The sequence below is a fragment of the Paroedura picta genome, chromosome 14 (genome assembly GCF_049243985.1).
Source record: "Paroedura picta isolate Pp20150507F chromosome 14, Ppicta_v3.0, whole genome shotgun sequence".
Classification (NCBI taxonomy): domain Eukaryota; kingdom Metazoa; phylum Chordata; class Lepidosauria; order Squamata; family Gekkonidae; genus Paroedura; species Paroedura picta.
Genome location: NC_135382.1, coordinates 16,488,448 through 16,510,184, shown reverse-complemented (window position 1 = coordinate 16,510,184; position 21,737 = coordinate 16,488,448). Strand labels below are relative to the sequence as shown.

General features: G+C 44.5%; 1 protein-coding gene across 3 annotated transcripts in view; it reads right to left on the bottom strand.

The window, feature by feature from the left end:
* Positions 1-1,189: 1,189 nt before the first annotated feature.
* Positions 1,190-21,737, bottom strand: part of WNT7B (Wnt family member 7B) — a 102,902-nt gene continuing 82,354 nt past the window's right edge. For 2 of the 3 annotated variants that reach the window (XM_077309746.1, XM_077309745.1), the window contains exons 3-4: positions 11,445-11,716; positions 1,190-4,330 (exon numbers count right to left, since the gene is read on the bottom strand). In XM_077309746.1, the coding sequence (XP_077165861.1) occupies positions 3,851-4,330; positions 11,445-11,716 (752 nt within the window). In that variant the 3' untranslated portion in view covers positions 1,190-3,850. Of the gene's footprint in view, positions 4,331-11,444; positions 11,717-20,476; positions 20,692-21,737 lie in introns of those variants that run through there. The other variant, XM_077309747.1, reaches the window with a different exon arrangement.

Genomic DNA, 21,737 nt, shown 5'->3' with positions numbered 1-21,737 from the left:
GACAGCTCACCTGGGGTGAAGATATATTTCCTAGGGTGGAGGAATCTATGCGTATTCCCACCTCCACCATGCCTGCAGGGTAACGTGTGGAATGAGTGCTTCACATAAACAGCTGGATTTGCTCTCAAATTACAGGGTTCTTCTCTCTCAATAAGGGGGGTGTGCGTACAATTTGACCCTTCAAGGAAATATCGAGGATTTGTCCCATTCCAGTGTCCAAGAGTGAAATAGGTTTTTGCAGGAAAGTCAGATCAGGAGGAATTAGTCCTATTCATGGTAAAGATATATTCCCTACTTTCTGAATGGCAAAATTGGTGGCAGTTGTCATGAAGGATAAAAAAAATGACTGTGGCGTGCTGACCAAAGTGAGGACATAAAAATATGCAGACTACATATGAAAATACACATATTTATTACAAGGTAATTAAAAACATATTAGACCTAAATAACAGCCTCAGAAACAGAGTAAAATCATTAAATATCTAATAAGAAGAAGCAGCGTTGGTTTTTGTACACTACTTTTCATTGCCCGAAGGAGTCTCAAAGCCTTCCTCTCCCCACAACAGACACCCTGTGAGGTAGGTGAGGCAGAGAGAGCCCTGATGTTGTTGCTCTGTGAGAACAGCACTATCAGGACTGTGATGAGCCCAAGGTCACCCAGCTGGCTGCATGTGGGAGAGTGGGAAATCAAACCCAGCTCGGCAGATTAGAAGCTGCCATTCTAACTACATCACGCTGGCTCTCATGGACCAAATTATGCCCCAGATATTATTTAATGACTTTACTCTGTGAGGCTATCGTTTACGCTTCATATTATTTTTAATTACCTTATAATAAATACATCTATTTTAGTATAACGGAGCATTTTTAGCTCCCTCCATGGAGAAACTGAATTATTGGGCCACGTATTTGTATTTCATTAACCGTTTTGGTTCTTTATTCATGGGGGGGGGGATCTAACTTCCCACCCCCCTTTTCTATCGGACAAGAGTGTGTGATCCATGACTGCTCCACTTGGGTGACCTGTCATTTTTATTTTGTCTCTGGACTGCACAGCCTTACTTTCTTCTCAGACCAGGGGTAGTCAAACTGCGGCCCTCCAGATGTCCATGGACTACAATTCCCAGGAGCCCCTGCCTGGGAATTGTAGTCCATGGACATCTGGAGGGCCGCAGTTTGACTACCCCTGCCTTAGACAGATCTCAATGATGACGTTATATTTTCATCTGTCTTAATTTCCAAATCGGATTTTGTTGGCCCTTTCCATTTTGTACTGTTGCTATGTATTTTTTGCTAATGCAGTCAGAATTGATTGATTGACCCTTCATGTATATGGTCAGGGTACTTAGGTAAAATGTCATAAATTATATTATGGGGGGTGGGGGTGGGGCATGCAGCCTATTTCTCCAGTACAATGCAAAGGTGCTGCACTGTTGATTTCCCAGTGTTGTAGATAAGCCAAAAACAAAATCAAAAGGTCAAAACAATGAGTCTCTCATCCACTCTTATTAGGTATACAAAGTATATTAATTATTCAATTTCTTGGCAATCAGAATGGGGGTCCCAGGTAAATTTTTCCCGTTTTCTGATTCTTCCTCAATGATTGCCACTCCAAAATCTACATTCCATTTAACACTTATAAATCAAATAAGGTGTATCTCTAGGCTGTAAGCTCTGTTGTCTTGAGGCAGATTTACTCCTACATGCCAAGAAGCTGAATGATTAATATATTTAAGGTAAAGGTAAAGGTATCCCCTGTGCAAGCACCGGGTCATGTCTGACCCTTGGGGTGATACCCTCTAGCATTTTCATGGCAGATACGGAGTGGTTTGCCAGTGCCTTCCCCAGTCATTACCATTTACCGCCCAGCAAGCTGGGTACTCGTTTTACCAACCTTGGAAGGATGGAAGGCTGAGTCAACCTTGAGCCGGCTGCTGGGATCAAACTCCCGGCCTCATGGGCAGAGCATCAGACTGCATGTCTGCTGCCTTACCACTCTGCGCCACAAGAGGCCCTTTTAATATACTTAATATACCTAATAAGAGTAGATGAGAGACTCATTATTTTGGCTATTTCTTCAGTACAGCAAAACAATCTTTGGCCCAGATTAGTGCCTGTACTGAGCCCCGGAATCAACTACATTTCAGACACTGTTGCCATGCCACCTGCGATGTTTTTCCTACCAGGTTGTGGCTATAACATTCCAAGGTCTGCAGGCACCAAGTCAAGGACAATAGTACAGAACTTTAATATCCAAGCATTGTTGCCGATCCTTTGTTCTTAATGCAAAACTGCCCAACATCTACAATCAAGGATGACAGTTCAGTGTCAAAGCTCTGCAAACCCCAATTTGTTGGTGATCCCTAGCCCCAAGGATGTATACCTTTCCAGCCCTGGCTTCAACCTGTTGGAATAAGTTGCCGGTTGAAATCCGGGTCCTGACAGAGCTGTCAAAGTTCCCCAGAGTATGCAAAACAGCATTCTTCCAACAAGTCTATGTTTGAGACCTGGGCAGTCCAAAATTTTATGGGCCTCCCTCCTTCCATCTTCTTGTTTATTTTTATCTGACATCATCTCCATCTAGGGTACCTGACGGAGGATGCAAAGGAGGCAGGGGACTGGGGTAGAGATTTAAACAGTATTCTATTGTAATTTTGTGATTGCAATTGATTTTTATTGAATGTGTTTCATTGCGGTGAACTATCCCAAACGAGAATAGTCTCTCGTTCATTCAAAAATCGGCATGTCCAGCCTGCTCCCATGGTAGAAAGCGTTTAAATGTTACAGACACACCTGTGAATCCGAGGAAGCCAGCTCTTAGGACTGCCTGTGAATTCCATGGGGGGGGACTCAAAGGAGGAGATATTGAGCACACCTTCTGCAAGTCAGGCCTGAGATTACTTGGGTTTGCCATTTCAAAGAGGGAGACTGGTGCTGACCTCTAGCTAGACACAGGGAAACTGGTGCTCTGAACCCCTTTTCTCAGTGACCCTCTCCTTGTTCATGTTTTATCCTGGGCTATGACTGGGGAGTACAACAATCGAACTCTTTTAAAACAGAGGAGTGCCATGGAATCAGTAGCACTGAGAAACACTGGGGAGAACCAAACACAAAACAGCAACAAAACCCCCAGAAAGTCCCAATAAGTTTACATTTAGTACAGAATAAAGGCATAGCTACCCGTTAGTGCTTAGAGAATTTGTTTCGAGACTATTAAAACATAAATAAAATAATCTTTTTTTTTCTTTTAAACGTCCATTCAAAAGGTTCCAGTGTCACTGGCAGCTATCAGAATTTGCTTACCTTTGTTTTACAAATGAGTCCTCCAGGTTCCCCCCTCCCCCCCCCCCTTAACATCTATGTCTCACTGGCTGCCCTTTTGTACCTGCTTTAAAAAAAAATCAGAAATAAAAGTTTTTAGCAACACTGCTTTGATTCTAGTTTGTCCATAAAAAGTCTCGCTTCACTCCTTTATTTTTTAAAAAATGTTATAAATCTGAAAACAACGTCCTGGAGTCAGTGTCTTCAATAAGTATAAATTAATCTAAGAGCAAAAATCTACAACACCCAGACTGCAATTGGGGAAGACAGTCGCTTGTGTTGAACAAAGTCGCCGTCACGCCCTCGGAGACCCCACTCCCCAATGCAGTCAAAGCAGCTAGCCAGCAAGAGACGTGTTGCTCTTAGAAGCAGGCGCCATTAAGGAAGGGGGCAGGGATGGGGGGGTCTCCCCCCACCCCATCTCCCAAAGACAATTCAATGTGCAAAATGATGCCGGAGTTGTTTTGTTCCACTCGACTTTCCGTCACCTGTAGTGGTCGTGTCCTTTTCTCCCTGGGAACCGCTGCTGTTATTTGCAGGTGAACACCTCTGTCCTCTCGCTACACGTGTTGCATTTCACAAAGCAGCACCAGTGGAACTTGCAGTTACACTGCCAGACTTTGGTGTACTGGTGGGTGTTGTAACCCCTGCCGCAGCACATCATGTCACAGCCGTCGGCGCTCGGGGAGGTACGGTTGCAAAGCCTTCCTTGCGTGCCCACGCTCCCCGTGGAAGCGTCTTCCTCGCAGTAATTGGGCGACTTATCGATATAGACCAGATCGGTTTCCATGGGCTTCTGGTAACTTCTGATCTGCTTGATCTTGAGAAAGGTAGGCTGCCGGAGCCTGCTCGCCCGGACCACTTCCACCTGCACGGCGGCATTGTATTTTTCTTTCAAAATGTACCCAATCTCTCTGAATTTCGGAAGCGTGGTCCAACAGGTCTTGGTGGTGCATGACCCGGAAACCCCGTGGCATTTGCATTCCAGTTTCATTCTCTCTTCAAGTACCTGTGGACAGAGGGAGAAAGAGGGAGAAGGGGCAAATAAGGAAGACAAAGGCAAAAATGGCCGCTTCGGACACCGCCATGCACAACCCTGGTTGAGTGAATCAGTATTTGGCTTTGAAATACATATACATATACATATACATATACATATACATATACATATACATCATATACATATACATATACATATACATATACATATACATATACATATACATATACATATACATATACATATACATATACATATACATATACATATACATATACATATACATATACATATACATATACATATACATATACCGTATTTGCCGACGTATAAGATGACTGGGTGTATAAGACGACCCCCCAACATTTCCACTCAAAATACATTACTATGGGCAGCTATGTCTATCCCAACTGAAGTACACCCGGCGTATAGGACGACTCCCCCACTTGGAGGCATGTTTTTCAGGGGAAAAAAGTAGTCTTATACGCCAGCAAATACTGTACATATACATATACATATACATATACATATACATATACATATACATATACATATACATATACATATACATACACACACACACACACAATCATATATATATACACACATGCACACACACACACACTGGTAAGTCCCCTCCCCTCCGCAGTTTCAGTGAATGAGTGCACACGCCTAATGGGAAGAGTCATACAGTTCAAAAAGCCAATTTCAAAGGTATACTGTGATGAGCAGGCCAAAGCCCCAGGCAAAACCCTAATTTGTAAGGAAACGTGGTTGTTCTTGCCAGGAATGACTGGAAGATAACATGGCATTTCACAGACGAAGCACACACACACACACACAAAAAAAGCCTATTTCAATATATCCAATTAAATCAACCTAATTGAGCAATTCGTTTCTGTGAAACATTTAATGGTACAATGAAGACTGTGCTACACTGGTTGTAAAAGGCAGATGCATGTAAAGGCAAGTTAAATAAAATGCTGGGTTGAATCCAGCCAACTTTTTTCTGCTGAGTCTCAGTCGATTCCTCTCCTTATTGCAGGCACGTGGCTTTTGTCCATGCAGGTCCTGCGAACAGTGACTTTCTGGTGGGCAAATGAGTCCCCTTCTTCTCTTTTCATCAGTGGAAAAATTAGCTGCATCCAGCCCAGTATTCCTGAATTCATGGTGGTAGGTTACCGAATCTGTGACAGTTTGTGCCTAATAGAGAGGTGGGGGGCCTGGTATTGTTTCCTAGGGCTGCCAAACTCCAGGTGTTATAGACAACCCCCCCCCAAAAGGGGGGGGGGAGTGTATAATAGAATGTCTGCATCAAAAAGAGAAACCACAGTATCTGGAATCCAATGTACACGACCATCAAAGACACTGTGATTTTGCAAAGACTTTCCTGTATTGTTTATAATGCCATATATTTCAGTTTCTACAAACAAGCAGAATCTCTGTTCAGAAATTAAACATGGGTTACAAAGTGAACGACCAAAGTCCCCACGCTTAATTTCTGAATATAGATTTTGCTTGCTTGTAGGAATTGGAATGTATTGCAATGTCTTTGTCAAAGCACTGTCTCTTTGATGGTAGCGGTCACTAGTTTCCGGATACCCTGGTGTCCTTTTTTGATATGGAATCTCTTGGTGTTGGCTGGAGATATGCCACTGTTACAACTGGTCACCAGGCATCAGAGATCAGTTCCACCAGAGAAAATGGCCATTTTATAGGGTGGATTCCATGACATTATGACCTATGGCAGTGGTTCTCAACGTGGGGGTTGCAACCCCTCGAAGGGTCATTCAGGCCTTTCCTAGGTGTTGCCAAGAAAGCTCGGTGGCGGTAGTGGCCATTGTGGTGGTTGCATGGTTCTGGCCTCCTCCGGGCTGCCTCGGAGCTCATGGAAGCTTCAGAGGTCACCAAGGCTGCACAGAGGAGGCCAGTGCTACAGCGAGCGCCACGGTGAGCAGGAGCGGAGGCGGTGGTGTGTGCACATGTACATGCAGAGCAGTACATGTGCATGTGCATCTGTGCACTCACAAAGGTCCATGTGTGCCACTGCCACCCCTGCTGTAGGGGTCACGGCATTAGGGCAGTTGAGAACCACTGCCCTATGGAATTCCCCCCCCCCTCCTAAAATCCCATCCACCTTACGCTCCACCCCCAAAATCTCCCAAACCATTTCCCAAACTAGTGCTGGCAACCCACTATGTTGAACGAAAAACAGGAGGGGAACAAAAACCCAACCTGAGAAAAGTCAGGAACATGAAGTTTGGGCAACAAAATAAATTAAAATTAAAATATAAATATTTTTTATAAAGTGTGCATTAAGAAGATTAAAGACAACATTAAAACCGAAGAATCAGAGTCTATGCAGCATTGCACGTATAGTCTCAATGGCTACACATGGCACGACTGTAGACCAAATGTGTTTCAACCCAGAGGGTCTTTTTCAATGGTCAAATAAAATATATGTGCATATACAATGATACAGTGTAACAATAAGACCTGGTTGGTGGCATAAGAATAATAAAATGTGAAGCTCCCAAAATATATAATAATAATTCCAGGCATGGAGCTCACAATTAAAAATCAAAATATTCAAGAACCACCACTCTGTCCGAGGCCAAGGTCCAATCCTGAGTGTAAACCAAAAGAAATCACTTGCAATGGAAGTGCAAATAAACAGCCTTGGTTATTGTCCATAATATATTATAAAAGACACTGCATGATGCCATTTCTAAAACTGCATATTTGGCTGTCCCTATAAAGCTCATCAAGAAAGATATCTTATTTGGTCATAACGGTTTAGGTTATGAAACAATGGATGGCATGTAATATAGTGACAGTGGAAATCCCTCGTCCCTCCACTGATCTTAGTCCCCTTGCTGAGAGCATTTCTTCCCTCCTGCCCCCCACTGCTGTTTGCTTGGTTTCCCCATCCCCTTCCTGCAGCCTCCACCTCCCTACCTGTCTGTTCACAAGAGTTAGCTGGTCCCTTCTAGCAACGGCCAAGAGATGGGGGCCCTTACCAGGAGAGAGAGAGGAAGCCCCAACCCATGTCCCTAGCATAGCACAGGAAGTGATGTCATCATGCTAGCATCTAAAGCAAAACTGGCTTTTACTCTAGAGGTTTTTTGCCCATATTAATATATATTTCATTTATTTATTTGTGTGATTGATTCACTGCCCCTCCCGGCATAGCTGGCTTCGGGCGGTTTACATTACAATAACTCATACAGCATATAACTCATAAAATAATAAAACTTTCGACATGAATATAGCATTAAAATCTGCTGAAACAAATACCAGACCCTTACAAATACCACTGAACAAATACCATCAAAACCTATAAAAACAAATACCCTACATTCACTGGCATGAAGACATCACTTCCTGTGCCATGCCAGCAATGTGGTCTAAGCCTTCCTGTCTCTACTGATGCTGGTCAGCTGATTGGCAGCTGCGAGACTTGATAGGGTACCCCTGCCTGTACCAGGGTGTCTGGCTACCCTACTGAACACTATCTTCTTCCCCATTTATCCCCTTTTTACCTAGCTCCTCATCTCCTTGCTGCCTCTTTCTCTGTGACCCTCCTATGTCTCTCCACTGTCACTTGCTCTGACTCCTCCTAGTTCTTGCCTTCATGCCACCCTTCAATCCTCCCTCTTCTTCTCACCCCATTTCCTTTCCCTTCCCCACTGTCTCCATTCCCCCACGCCACCTTTTCATCAGCATCATTAACATCAGGTAGCAACTCAAAGGTCATGCAAGCTCAATTTCTTGATATCTGTGCCTATGGAAACATTGTTCTTTATGTTGTGAAGCGATTTTAACCCCCCCACACACACACACACTCAACCCCCCCCCCCCGCAACTTTCTGCAAACCTGGGTTTTTTTTCCAGGTTAGATGAAACCTATTTCCTAGCTCTGACTAGCCCCATTGTGTGGATTTTAAAATCTCCACAAAACACACTAATGGCTGTTTAGAAATGGAATCATAGAATAATAGAGTTGTGAGGGACCTCCTGGGTCATCTAGTCCAACCCCCTGCACTATGCAGGACACTCACATCCCAATTGCTCATCTACTCTAACCCGCCACCCCTTTGCCTTCACAGAATCAGCCTCTCCGTCAGATGGCTATCCAGCCTCTGTTTAAAAAGTTCCAAAGATGGAGAACCCACCACCTCCTGGGGAAGCCTGTTCCACTGAGAAAAGGCTCTAGCTGTCAGGAACTTCTTCCAGATGTTTAGATGGAATTTCTTTAGAATTAATTTTTCCAATTCGTTTTGGTCTATCCCTCTGGGGCAAGAGAGAACAATTCTGCTCCATCCTCCATATGGCACCCTTTTAGTTTAAAAATAGTTTAATCATACAATTTCAGATCGAAGGGAAAGCAAACAAAACCAGATGATGGTAGACAGATTAGTACTCCTATTCCATTCTCCTACCTGTGACATTTTTAAAGCTCAAAAAATTAAGAGCAAATTTAAGATTACTTCCTGCTGGATCAGTTCTTTAAAAACAAAAATCTTACAGCAGCAGTATCAACCTCTGTTTGTAGAGACAGCACTAAAGTGGAGCAGAGAGAAAAGGAATATCTGGCAAGATACCTCACTGGTCAGAGAAAGAGGTAGCATTCGTGTCATCAACAAAAAAAAGCTCATTTATTTGTGAAGGTGATCCAGGAAGCCTTTTCTTCCCTCCCCCTTCCTCCTCCTGTTAAATGCCATGCTGAAATAGAAGATTCCTTTCCTTAGGACTAGCTGCAGTTTGCTGTACTGTCTGAATGTCACTTATTTCTTCTCTCCAAACTAGATTTTAAATCAGTGTTAAACTGTAGCTTAGAATTCCTTCGCTTTATGAAATGACTGTTGAAATAAAACGGGGGCAAAACCCACCCACCCACTGACTCCTTGTCCCATTCCGCACACATAGGGTAGTGCACTTTCAACGTGCTTTGGCAGCTGGATTTTCCTGTGCGGAAAAAGCTAGAAGAATAGTTCTCTTTCCTCCCTTGCTTGCTGCGTGGCTTTTCTATTTTGCAAGGAGCTTTGAACATTCCAAAATGTGATCCTTCTGGGCCTTCCACCTGCAGTCTCTGGAGTCAGTTCCACCACCTGTGCTCTTCTCTAGGGTTGCCAGATGGAGCTTAGACATCTCCTGGAATTAGAGCTGATTTCCAGGAGGCAGAGATCCGTTTCCCTGAAGAAAATGACTGCTTTGGAGGGTAGACTCTGTGGGATTATGCCCCACTGAAGTCTTCCCTTTCCTCAAGCCCCAGCCTCTCCCGGCTCCTTCCTCCATATCTCCAGGGATTTCCCAACCCAGAGTTGGCCACCTTAGAGTTCTCCCTGGCTCCCGCATCATTTTCATTTTGCATCTAGTGTAGAATGGAACCTTCACGAGGCCATTTCTATAAAGGGAGTAGAGTTGTCGTTTAATTGACTGTGAACTTTTTAGGCAGTTTTCCCCTCCACCCTCATACCACATCGTTCATTGGATGTATTTTACTGTCCTGATTACTCTGTTACCCAACTGTGTAATCCAGCTTTATTATAGTATTTATTGGATGCATTTACTGGTCTTTATTAGAGTGTTTCTAATTTTGTAATCTGCCCGGAGTCTCAATGGTGCCTTCCATGTAGAGATGAGATTTTGTGGTTTCTCTGTTGCTGGTGCGGGTACAACAGGGGAAGCCACATGGCAGGTTTCCCCGTAGTTTTGTGACCCAGTCTGCCCTAAATGGCACCTTCCCAAGCTGCCAGGACTTTGGTATTAAAAAAAAATAAAACAGGCACAAGGATATTGTTATATCAACATATTGTTGTAACAATAAGTCTCGCAAGATCTCTGAATTCCCAGCTCTCATTTTTTTAAAGTAAGTCTCTGACTCTCTCCCTTGTGAAGTTATGCTTTTTTCCTTATGTTTCTATTGAATAGTGGGTTCGATAAGGCACGGAGTCACTCATGTGCCAAAATCTGCTCTGTATTGATTGCACACGAGTGAACTTAACTCACCACCTGAACTTATATGCAGTTCAGAGGTTGCTACCAAAGCATGTGATTGGCCCTAAGTGGAGCCCCCTGATTGGTCAATTCTAAGAACCAATGGCTGGCTGGAACCTGCATGCCAGCCAATAGCAATCTTGCATCCCCGATGCTAACTCTAGGATCCCCATTCCCGGTCTCAGCTAAACTGCCTACACAACAGTTTCCACAAGTGAAGAGACTAGAGACTTACATTTTAAAAAATGAAAGTTGAGAAAGCTTCCTAAAGTCACAGTAATATTGGTACATACATTTATTCGGACACTGTTTTTTTCTTTTTTAAAATCGAAAGCTCCCAGTAGAAGGGGGAGGAAATGGCTGCTATGTGGTCAGGAAAAATGGTGGCCAAGTGCCCCAGAAAATTTAAATGACCGCCCCCCAAAACACAAACATAGCAGCCATCTAGGCTTTACCACAAATATTCTCAAAATGTGGAGCAAAGCAGGCTTCAGAAGAATTGGAGAAAAGCCCTGGAAACCTATGGAGGTACACATTGATGTGGGAAAGCTGGAAAAACCCACTTCCCAAAACCATTGCATGGGGGCACATAATTTGCATGGAAGACACAATGATGATGGTGGGTGATAAAGGATATAAATAAAATACTCAATATGTCAACCAGGTCTGTGCCAGTGTATTGTCAGCTCTTGGTTGGAAGATACTTGGAGATTTGGGGAATGAAGGCTGGGGAAGATGGGGCTTGGGTAGGGATCTCAGCAGAATATAATGCAAGAGTCCATCCTCCAAAAGAACCATTTTCTTCAGGGGAACTATCTCTGTCGCCTGGAGGTGAGGTGTAAATTCGCACAATCCCCAGGTCCCACCTGGAGACTGGCGTCACTTAGTCAATTGATCCTTCATAACTCCCCCACCACCACATCCTTCCACACATAAAACGAGATGCCAGGATGAAGGGCAGAAGTCTTCTCCATAACAAATTACTTCCCTGTGTTGTATGTCGAAGAGCGTTCAGTCTAGTGGGTCCACCCCACAACCTCAGGGAGAATGAGGCCCCCGTTCCCACCAGTGCAAAGACAGCCCCTCCCTGTCCATTCCCGCATGCCCTCCTAATCTAAGATACCTTTCTTCCAGCCTCATTGTTGTGCAAGTTCATCAGTCTCCGAGCACTCTTTCGGATTTCTCGGGCATCAACAAACCTCCTGGAGAATTCAATGCCGTATCGGATATCGGCGGAGCAGCCTCCCCATTTCCACCCTTCCTCTTGGTTGTAGTAACCTTGTTTCTCTCGGTCGCAGCCGCAGTTGCTCAAGTTCCCCTGGCTGCAGGCAGCAGTCACGGCATGGGCAACCCCAGCAGCGGTGATGGCGTAGGTGAATGCGGCTTCCCTGCTTCCTGTAGAAATGTTCAAGAATAGGCCAACATCAGGGGCAGGGAGGAGACAGAAGGAAGCCATGCTGCTGAAGAGAGGTTAATGAAGTGGGGGGGGGGGTCTCTGCTCCTCAGGTCAACCATGCTTTGTTCATTGACCTAGACTGGGCTGTAGGGATGCCAGCCTACAGGGCATGCCATCTCCTGGAATTACATCTTATCTCCAGGCAACAGAGATCAGTTCCCCTGGAGAAAATGGCCACTTTGAAGGTGAACTCTATGGAATTATACCCCATGATGGTCCATCCCCTCCCCAGCCCCAGCCCTCTGCAGCCTCCACTTCCAAAATCTCCAAGTTCTTCCTAACCTGGAGCAGGCAGCTCGAACTGGGAATCATCTGCAGTTCACAAAACTGTTTAGGGATGTCATTTTCCAGGTGGGACCTGGGGATCCCCAGAATTACAGCTCATCTCCAGATTACAATGTTCCTCTGGAGTTCCCCTGGGCCTAGTCTGCACACAAAGGATAATGCACTTTCAATGTGCTTTGGCAGCTGGATTTTCCAGTGCAGAACCTGAGCCTTCGGGGAGGGCGGTATATAAATCTAAATAAATAAATAAATAAATAAATAAATAAATAAACAAATAAATAAATAAATAAATAAATAAATAAATAATCAATCTACTTCTAAAGTGCACTGAAAGTGCATTATCTGTTGTGTGCAGACTAGGCCCTGGAGAAAACGGATGCTGTAGAGGGGGGACAGTGTGTCCTGCGGAGGTCCCTGTTCTCTCCCGGCTCCACTCCCAAATCTCCAGGAGTTTCCTGACCTGGATCTGGCAACCCTACCCCACCAATCTTCCACTTGTAGCCGGGGGGGGGGGGACCAAGCAACTTCAGGGTTTAGGGTTCTGCCAGGCCTATATTTGAAGACTCGGAAGAACATCAAAATTCTAGCCACACTCCTTCCCTAAACCCATCAAATAAATTGTCACCTGATAACTATCTCCCTCCTCCTCTTCTCGACAAAGATATAACACCAGATAAACAGCGGTGCTTTTCTTGTACTGCCTTTTTCTATTGTTTTAAAAATACGCTTAAACTCATTTTAAAACTTAAGATTTAAAACATGTACTGCTGAGAACTGATCGATGCCAATCAGATTTTTATTACAGCCACTGGCAGCCTTAACAGAAAACTATAAAACAGTAAATTTAGAATAAAAACGAACGGTCAATAAAACAGATCAGCCAAGAAACAAAAACTATACTTGGTTGTCTGATCTTAATTAGAACTGTACAGTACTTTGCAACCTGTAAGGCAGTGGGGGAGTTATCTCCCATAAGAGCTAACGAATGGTCTGTTGCATATGCGGTTATGTGCCCTGAGCCTGTGGGAAAGGGCGGGTTAGAAATAAAAATTTTATGATGGTGATAGTTGGATGGAGGCTTCCACAGCTTTGGGGGCCCAGGGGCATGACGCCTTCATTGCACAACATTGCAAAGCAGCTGTGATTGCAATGTGAGGGGCTGAGTTCAACAGCATGAAGACACAGAGCTAGACTCCAGGTTCGTGCACACACCTTGCAGCCATGCACCTGGATACAATGGAGCTAGAGGCCCTGCATATCTATGGCTTGGTGACATTTTGGTTAAGGTGGCCAGCTCCTCAGCTGCTGTTCAGTGGTAGAGGCCCTTTGACCTCCAAAGAGCTACCTCATACACCATCCGTTTGGGTTTGGAAAATATGTAAGGTTGCCAGGTCCAAGTTGGGAAATACCTGGAAATCTGGTGGGGGGGGGATGCCTGAGGAGGGCAGGGCTGTGAGGAGGGAAGGGACTTCAATGGGGTATAATGCCATAAAGCCCACCTTACACAGTGGCCATTTTATCCAGGCAAACTGACCTCTGTCACCTGAAAAAGGTGTTGGTTTTTATACCCCGCTTTTTACGGCCCAAATGAGTCTCAAAGCGGCTTACAGTCGCCTTCCCTTCCTCTCCCCACAACAGACACCCTGTGATGTAGGAGGGGCTGAGAGAGCTCTGTCAGGACTGCTCTGTGAGAACAGCACAATCAGGGCTTTGACCAGCCCAAGGTCATCCAGCTGGCTGCATATGGAGGACTGGAGAATCAAACCCACTCGTCAGATTAGAAGCCACGGCTCTTAACCAATACACCATGCCTGAGGATGAGCTACAATCCCAGGAGATCTCCAGACACCCCCTGGAACTCTAAAAATATGTGATATCCACATTTGGGCAGGGCTCATCAGAACTCACTAGATGCTGCTCTGATGTCCTGACTTTCCAGGTTGGGTCCTGGCCCTGCTTTTAGTTCTTGGCACATGTAAGATCTCAGGGTGAGTGTCTGGAAACTTAAAGTATAGGGGTTTGGGCCATAAAAGTGGGAAAGGCAGTGGCTGAGACCCTGGCGGAGTGCTGGCAATCAGGGCCGACAACACTGAGCAAGAGAGGCTGGTGGTTGGCTTCAGTAAAGACCCTTTGAGGAACAGGGGACTAGAATCGGTTTATTCTGGAACCAAAACTGGGCCAGCTCTTCCTCATGGGCCCATTTGCCACTCATTGGTCCATTCACCCTATTCCACCCTTCTGTGTAATGTAGGGTTAAAGGTAAAGGTAAAGGTATCCCCTGTGCAAGCACCGAGTCATGTCTGACCCTTGGGGTGACGCCTTCTAGCGTTTTCATGGCAGACTCAATACGGGGTGGTTTGCCAGTGCCTTCCCCAGTCATGACCGTTTACCCCCCAGCAGCAAGCTGGGTACTCATTTTACCGACCTCGGAAGGATGGAAGGCTGAGTCAACCTTGAGCCGGCTGCTGGGATCGAACTCCCAACCTCATGGGCAAAGCTTTCAGGCAGCTGCCTTACCACTCTGCGCCACAAGAGGCCCATATGTAGGGTTAGCTGAGTGCTTTATGGATCTGAACATGAATTTGGGGGGTTCCAAGTCAACACAGAAAAGATTCTTTTTTTTTTCATCAACTCCACATGATCTGTGGGGTACTTTTGTGGGGGGGGGAGGGGTCACAATTAGGTCAGCTTAAAACAGGGTTTTGTGAAACCCTGAGGTTCTTGATGGCTCCGGAAGGGTTTCCTGAATGGGTAGGAATACATTTATTGGATGTTAGGACAATATATGGTCATGTCAATCCACCCACCCCTCTCGAAACGGCCAATGATGGGCCTGGAGAGGGGGGAAGGGGAAGGGCCCCTGGTGGGCGTGTACACGGCTATACTTCCCAGCCACGATCACACCACTGCTGGGGTTTATTTATTTTATTTTATTTATTTATTTATTTTGATTTTTATACCGCCCGTTCTTTGCAGTTCTGGGTGGTTTACATTGAAACGTGATCTAACTTTACATGGAACATATGAACCACTTTCAAACAACTTTCAAAACATTATAACAGTTCAATGCCTCATTATTTCCAACAACTATCTTAATAATCTATAGGAGCATTAGTAGTACAAATAACAACAACATTGGGTGGTCAGTTATTGCAGTCATGGGAGGGTGTCTGCGGGGACCAGCAGATGTTCCGAGTCGGTCGGACTCAAGCGAATGCCTGGTGGAGGAGCTCCCTTTTGCAGGCCCTGCAGAACTGTGGAAGGTCGGGCAGGGCTCTGATCTCCTCGGGGAGCTCGTTCCACCAGGTGGGGGCCAGGACCGAGAAGTCTGAAACATGTTTCAGGGATTTCTCCATGGTAAAAAGTTGTGAAAGGCTGGGAATGTTGGCCGAGTGTGCCTTTATTGGGTCACTCACTCAGAACAATTGGCAGACATTCCCATAGCAGTGCTAATTCTTCAGACAGGCCCTCCAAACCAGTTTCTTTCTGGTAAGTTTCCATAGGATCTCGGGGGCGATCCCCTGCCATCTGAAGGCAGAAGGGGCCTGGGCACACAAAGAAAAATCAATATCTGTAACTGCTGACCAAAACAAAATTAATTCATATTGACCAGTTAATTCACATTGAGCTGCATGGGTATTTATTTTTATTTTTAAGGAGTTCTTGCATAACAACGCAATAACGTCTTAAAAAAAAAAAAAGCTCCATGTGGCTCTGCTGTGCTGCAGTGAGCATTTATTTCATTTCTTTTTTAGGAAGACTCCTTCTAAAAGACTGGAATAAATGCTCAGCACTGCCCCGCAGCACAGCTCTGCCTCACCCTCCTGGCTGCCTCATGCGGGAGCACTAATCCGGGGAGAACAGGGGGAGGGGGGGGAAGACGGACAATGGCTCCCCATGCAGCAGTTGTTAGAATCAGGACAACTAGCCCCGGACCAAAAATCGGGGGGCACCATGGCATAACATCCTCCATGCAGTACACATCCCTGAAAACCCAACAAGGACATGTTGTTACCAGAAGTCCTACTGGGTAATAGGTCAAAGAAATCTGATCTCAGTCCCCTGCTAAGAGCTGCTGTTTGAATAATCGTTAATACCACCAATAGAAAAAGCAAACAATGGGAAGAAAACATGATTAAAGGCTCTATGAATGCTCAGAGTCAAAGCAACTTGTAGAGGGAAGTGACAGGGGACAAGTATCGATTCAAGTGGGCAGCCATGTTGGTCTGAAGCAACACAACAAAATCTGAGACCAATGTCACCTTTAAGGCCAACAAAGATTTATTCAAGGCGGGAGCTTTCATGGGCATGCACTTTTCCGAAGACAGTGGAACAAGGATCATAAGAGTGTAGGTATAAGGAAAAAGTAAATTAGTCATAAATTAGTAAACAGTGCCACAACAAATATGCAGCATGATGATGAAGACTGGCTAGTTCCTTACTAGAATAACAAATATCTGTCCTTTGGGTTCAGTTGTCATTCACAAAAACAAAGGGGACCTAAAAATGTTAAGGTTAGTGATTAATGGCAGATGCTTTCCCAGTTGTGGGAAGAAGTAATTCAAAGAGACTTCTTGCTAGTCCCATCTGTTTCTACAAATTTGCTCAGCCTGATACTGTCCTGGTGCATGAATGTGCTAGAGAAAGAATTTGTAGGACAGAAGAAAAATGATAAAGCAGGTGCAGAATACATGTCCACACAGACCAAAATGCAATGGGAAGCTCTCCTAAGCAAAGACCTGCAAGGCCATTCCAGCCTGAATTTCTGGGAACTGCGTTGCTACCTACTTTTGCTCATCTTCTACATGTCTGTGTTGCAGCAGGGAAGTCTGATTGGCTTTCCATCAAGACCATGTACGAGCCCTTACCTGGCTAGCCCAAGCTAAGAAGTGCTGGCCCTAACTCATATTTGGATAGGAGACCTCCCAAGAATACCAGCGTTATGACATGGAGCTAGGCAATAGCGAACCACCTCTGAACATCTCCTGCCTTGAAAACCCCACAAGGTCACCACCAAGCACAGGGGCTTACCAGAGAATGAGCATGATCCACACATGACCATTCCAGGTGACCCCACACCCTGCAGTAGTAAGACTTCTGCTTTTGAACTGAAACATAGAGGTTAACTCAGCATTATTTTCTTTTACATTCTCTTAGTTTTCCCTAAATAAAATAAATGTTTTGCCGTTGCTTAAAATGGGTTTAGCTAAAGTTATTCAACACCTCTGGTCTAAATTAGCAGTAACTATTTTCTTTACACACACTGTTTCGGGAAAGTATTAAAATAAGATAAATGGATTTGAAAAGCATTATTAGCTAAATTTTATCAGTCTACAATATTCTTAAACATTTGTCAGCAATAAGTGCCATAATATTAATTTAACAAGTCAAAGGCTGCTTACTGTGTTTTTCAGTAGGTGAAGATACTATAAACTGTCTTTGGTGTGTTAACTTAATATAAAAAAATAATGCTAATATTATATGTATATCTCCTACATAATTCTTGATGAGCTTATGAGACAGGCACAGCAGTAAACAGTTCCAACAAGAACTGCTACTTGGACATATACAGTGATTGCCTATCTCAGAGAATGGGTTTTGACTGTTGAATTCACCTAGAACAAATGCAGATGTGATCTATATAGCCCTTTGTCACAGAGTTGCCACCCCCCCTTTTCAGATTTGGGTTGCTAGGCTCGGAGTAGAGTGTGAGGTCACTTCTGGGAGGAACCTGGAAATGACATCATGCCTCTATAGGGATCAGGAGAAACTCTATGGCAAAAGTCTGTCACAGACAGCCATCCCCCTCCACATACAAACACATACACATCTCATATACTAGTTGCCAGGCCATGTCTGCCAACCATACCTTGTTCTTCTGTTCTTCTTATTTGCTAACTAAAAGGTGTTGGAGAAGAAACAGCTGGAGATTCCCCTTCCCCTATTGAAAGCCCATTAAATAGATAATATTTACATTGTTGGAAATGACTCTCTTTGTGATATCTCCTGACTTGAGACTCTAGCAGGAACTCTCTTCACCATAGAGTTAGTGAAATAGACAGGAACGCTGACTACTCACCTTCTGATCTCACTGACCTGTCCCTAGAGGGTAATTTCCTGTTTCCTAAGTCTTCTCTCTTTTCCATTCCTCAAGCCTGCAACATGATGGGAGGAGAGATGCTGGAGGCATCTCTCACCATCCAGCTATTTAGATTAGGATCTTCTCTTTAACTCTTAAACATGTAGAATTAAGTTCACTAATAGTTTCTATTAGAGCCTCTTGTGGCACAGAGTTGAAGGCAGCAGACATGCAGTCTGAAAGCTCTGCCCATGAGGCTGGGAGTTCGATATCAGCAGCCGGCTCAAGATTGACTCAGCCTTCCATCCTTTCGAGGTCGGTAAAATGAGTACCCAGCTTGCTGCTGGGGGGTAAACGGTAATGACTGGGGAAGGCACTGGCAAACCACCCTGTATTGAGTCTGGCATGAAAACGCTAGAGGGCATCACCCCAAGGGTCAGACATGACCCGGTGCTTGCACAGGGGATACCTTTATCTTTACCTTTAATAGTTTCTATATTAGTTAAGTACAACCTTAGAGGATGTACATTTCTATGTTTGTTGTTTTCTGACCACATGTACTCAGCAGGCTGCGCTTATTAGCCATACTAAGTACTCTGCTAACTTTCAGGATATTAAGACTTTGCCACACGTCTGCCAGAATTTAATATCCTTCATACATAATATCCAACAATTCAATAATAATCTATAAAACAATAGTTGCCAGTAGTTTTGAGATGAACATGGTGACCCCTGCGTAGCCAAGACATCAGAGGACTGGAGTGAATCAAAGCAGTTTTGGTGGGACTAGTAAAATGGTTTGTTGGAATTCTATCATTCTTGATCTGAAATCCACAGAAACCTTCAAGGCAGGTCTAACATGTGTTACGTGTCCCACAGAATACCATGTTCTATACACTTTAATGCTACACTCTATATACTTTGGAGGAATTAGATGATAATGGTAATAATAATAATAATTTTATTATAATTACACTTTTATTATTATACACTTTGGAGGAAGTAAATAATAATAATCTTATTATGATTGAATTATGATTTAATGCCTGCAGTAAAAGGAGATTGTGCAGCTTGAAAATTAGCCATGTTCTGGGGGGGGGGGGTAGTGCTGTGCTGGTCCTCAGTTTTAATGTACTGGTCAGGATTCTTTTGCTTAATTCTTTCACAGAATCATGGAGTTGGAAAGGACCTCCAGGGTCATCTAGTCCAACCTCTTGAAGAATGCAGGAAATTTACAACTACCTGCCCACCCACAGTGACCCCAATTCCATGCCCGGATGATGCCCCCCCAAAAAACCCAGAATTTCTGGCCAGTCTCTGTAATAATTTGATGTAAACTGAAAAGACTATGGCGAGTGGAAGCCGGTTCTATTTGAACAGTAGTTAAAAAGAGTTTGCCACCTAATTTAAAATGATTATCCTTTGGGCCTCAATTCTTAAAAGCATCCATGTTCCAAGATGTAGGGTTACTAGATGTCATGTTTTAAGAGGGCATGTCCTCCTTTTTGTTGTTGTTGTTGTTGATATCTGTCCTCTTTGGGGCTCTTCTAATAAAACCAATGAAAATGTTCTCTTTTGGGGGTTGGAAGGCTAGGAATATTCCTAGTTAGTAGCAACTAGCACAGCTTAAATAGTAGGGGGTTTAAAATTCAATTTGCCCTAGTGACCACTTGCTTGCAGTAGTCAGGCCATGTCTCCTCTTTTTTGCTTTTCAAAATATGGTAGCCCTAATTTAGGGTGGGGTGAGTTTATTTAGCCACATATTCCAAAACAAATTTAAGAAGTACGAGTATAGCTGTCTTGCACACACACATTTATTTCATCACCTGTCATAATGTACATATCAATCTATATTTTGTTGGGTATAAAATAATGCACAGCTCTTGTAGCTCTCCTGTCCTGCCCTGGGAAATACTTGGAGATGTCAGGAGTGGAGCTTAGAAAGGACAGGAAGGGACCTCAGCATGGCCCACCCACTGAAAGAGCCATTTTTCTCCAAGGGAATATATAGTCTGGAGATCAGTTGTAAAACCAGAAGATCTCCAGGCCCCACCTGGAGATTCCCAAACTCTTGAAATGAAGAGACGGTTCTCATAAGAACCAGCATGGTACAGTGGTTGAGCAGTGGCCTCTCATCTGGATGACTGGCTTTGATTTCACAGTCCTCCACATGAAGCCTGCTAGGGGACCTTGGGCCAGTCGCAGATCTCTCAGAGCCCTCTCAGCTTCACCTGCCTCACAAGGTTTACTCTGGCCACTGGCAGGGGGTAGGATTGCAAGATCCAGGTTAGGAAACTTCCGAAGTAAATACACCCTGGGGAAGACCGAGGCCTACCTGGGATACAGACTCCACCCCCCAAAGCATCCAATTTCTCCCGGGGAACTGATCTCTGTAGTCCGGAGATGAGCTGTAATTCCGGGGAATCCCTAGGTCCTTTTTGGAGGCTAGCACTCCCAAAGTGCCTGTTATGAGGGAAAGAAGGAAGGTGACCATAAGCTGTGTTGAGACTCCTTAGAACAGACTTGCTCAACTTTTTTACCATTGAGAAACCCCTGAAACGTCTGTCAGGCTTCGAGAAACCCCAGAAGTGGCGTGATGGTGCAGAATACGGTCAGGAAGCAGAGCTGTGGACATGCCCACTGAGGCCACCTCCCCTTCCCACCCACCCCAGGCCTGTCATTTGCCATTTTGGGGGGGGGAGGGGTGGGTCGACATGACCCCCAGAAAACATTGTTATACAAATTATGTTGCAGTGTAGTCTGTGCATGTTTGGGTGGATGTTTTGTATGCGTGAGGTTTTCTTACAAATGTCCTCCAGTCTGTTTGTTTTGGTTAAGAACATATGATTTACTAAATTGGCTGTTCGTTAAGGACGAGAGGAGGAGAGGAAGGATGCTACATGTGTCCCTTGAACGTTAGGGCTGCGCTGAGCATTTCCCACTTGCAAAAAACTGGATGAAATGACCAACCCTCTCATCAGTAATTGCAGGGAAAGGTTTTCAACAACAGGGTAACCACACACAAATGCTTGAGCGTGCTGAAGACCAGCCAGATCCTAAATGTGCATGTTTCAGTATATTTAATCTATCTGCTGATTACATTTCCCATGTTTATATTTCAATTGAATCTGTGTGTATCTGTTAGAATGTGAGTTGCAATCTTCCAAGTAGATCTCCTGAGATTACAGCTGATCTCCAGGTGCCAGAGATCCATTCCCCTGGAGAAAATGGCTGCTTTGGAAGGTGGACTCCATACCATTATATCCCATTGATGTCCCTCCCCTCCCCAAACCCCATCCTCCTCAGAGTCCATCTCCCAAATGTCCAGGTAGATCTGAACCCAGAGCTAGCAACCTTAAGGAGAATCAAAATGGAAGGCATCTCCTCTCCTCTCCTCTCCTCTCCTCTCCTCTCCTCTCCTCTCCTCCTCTCCTCTCCTCTCCTCTCCTCTCCTCTCCTCTCCTCATACAAAGTATGCATAATAAATAATAATAATAAATTAATTAATAATAACAACATTATCACAGATACTTGGGCCTTTTCCACAATGGTTATCTGTTGTGACTTTAGGGATGCTAGTCCCCAGGTGGGACCTG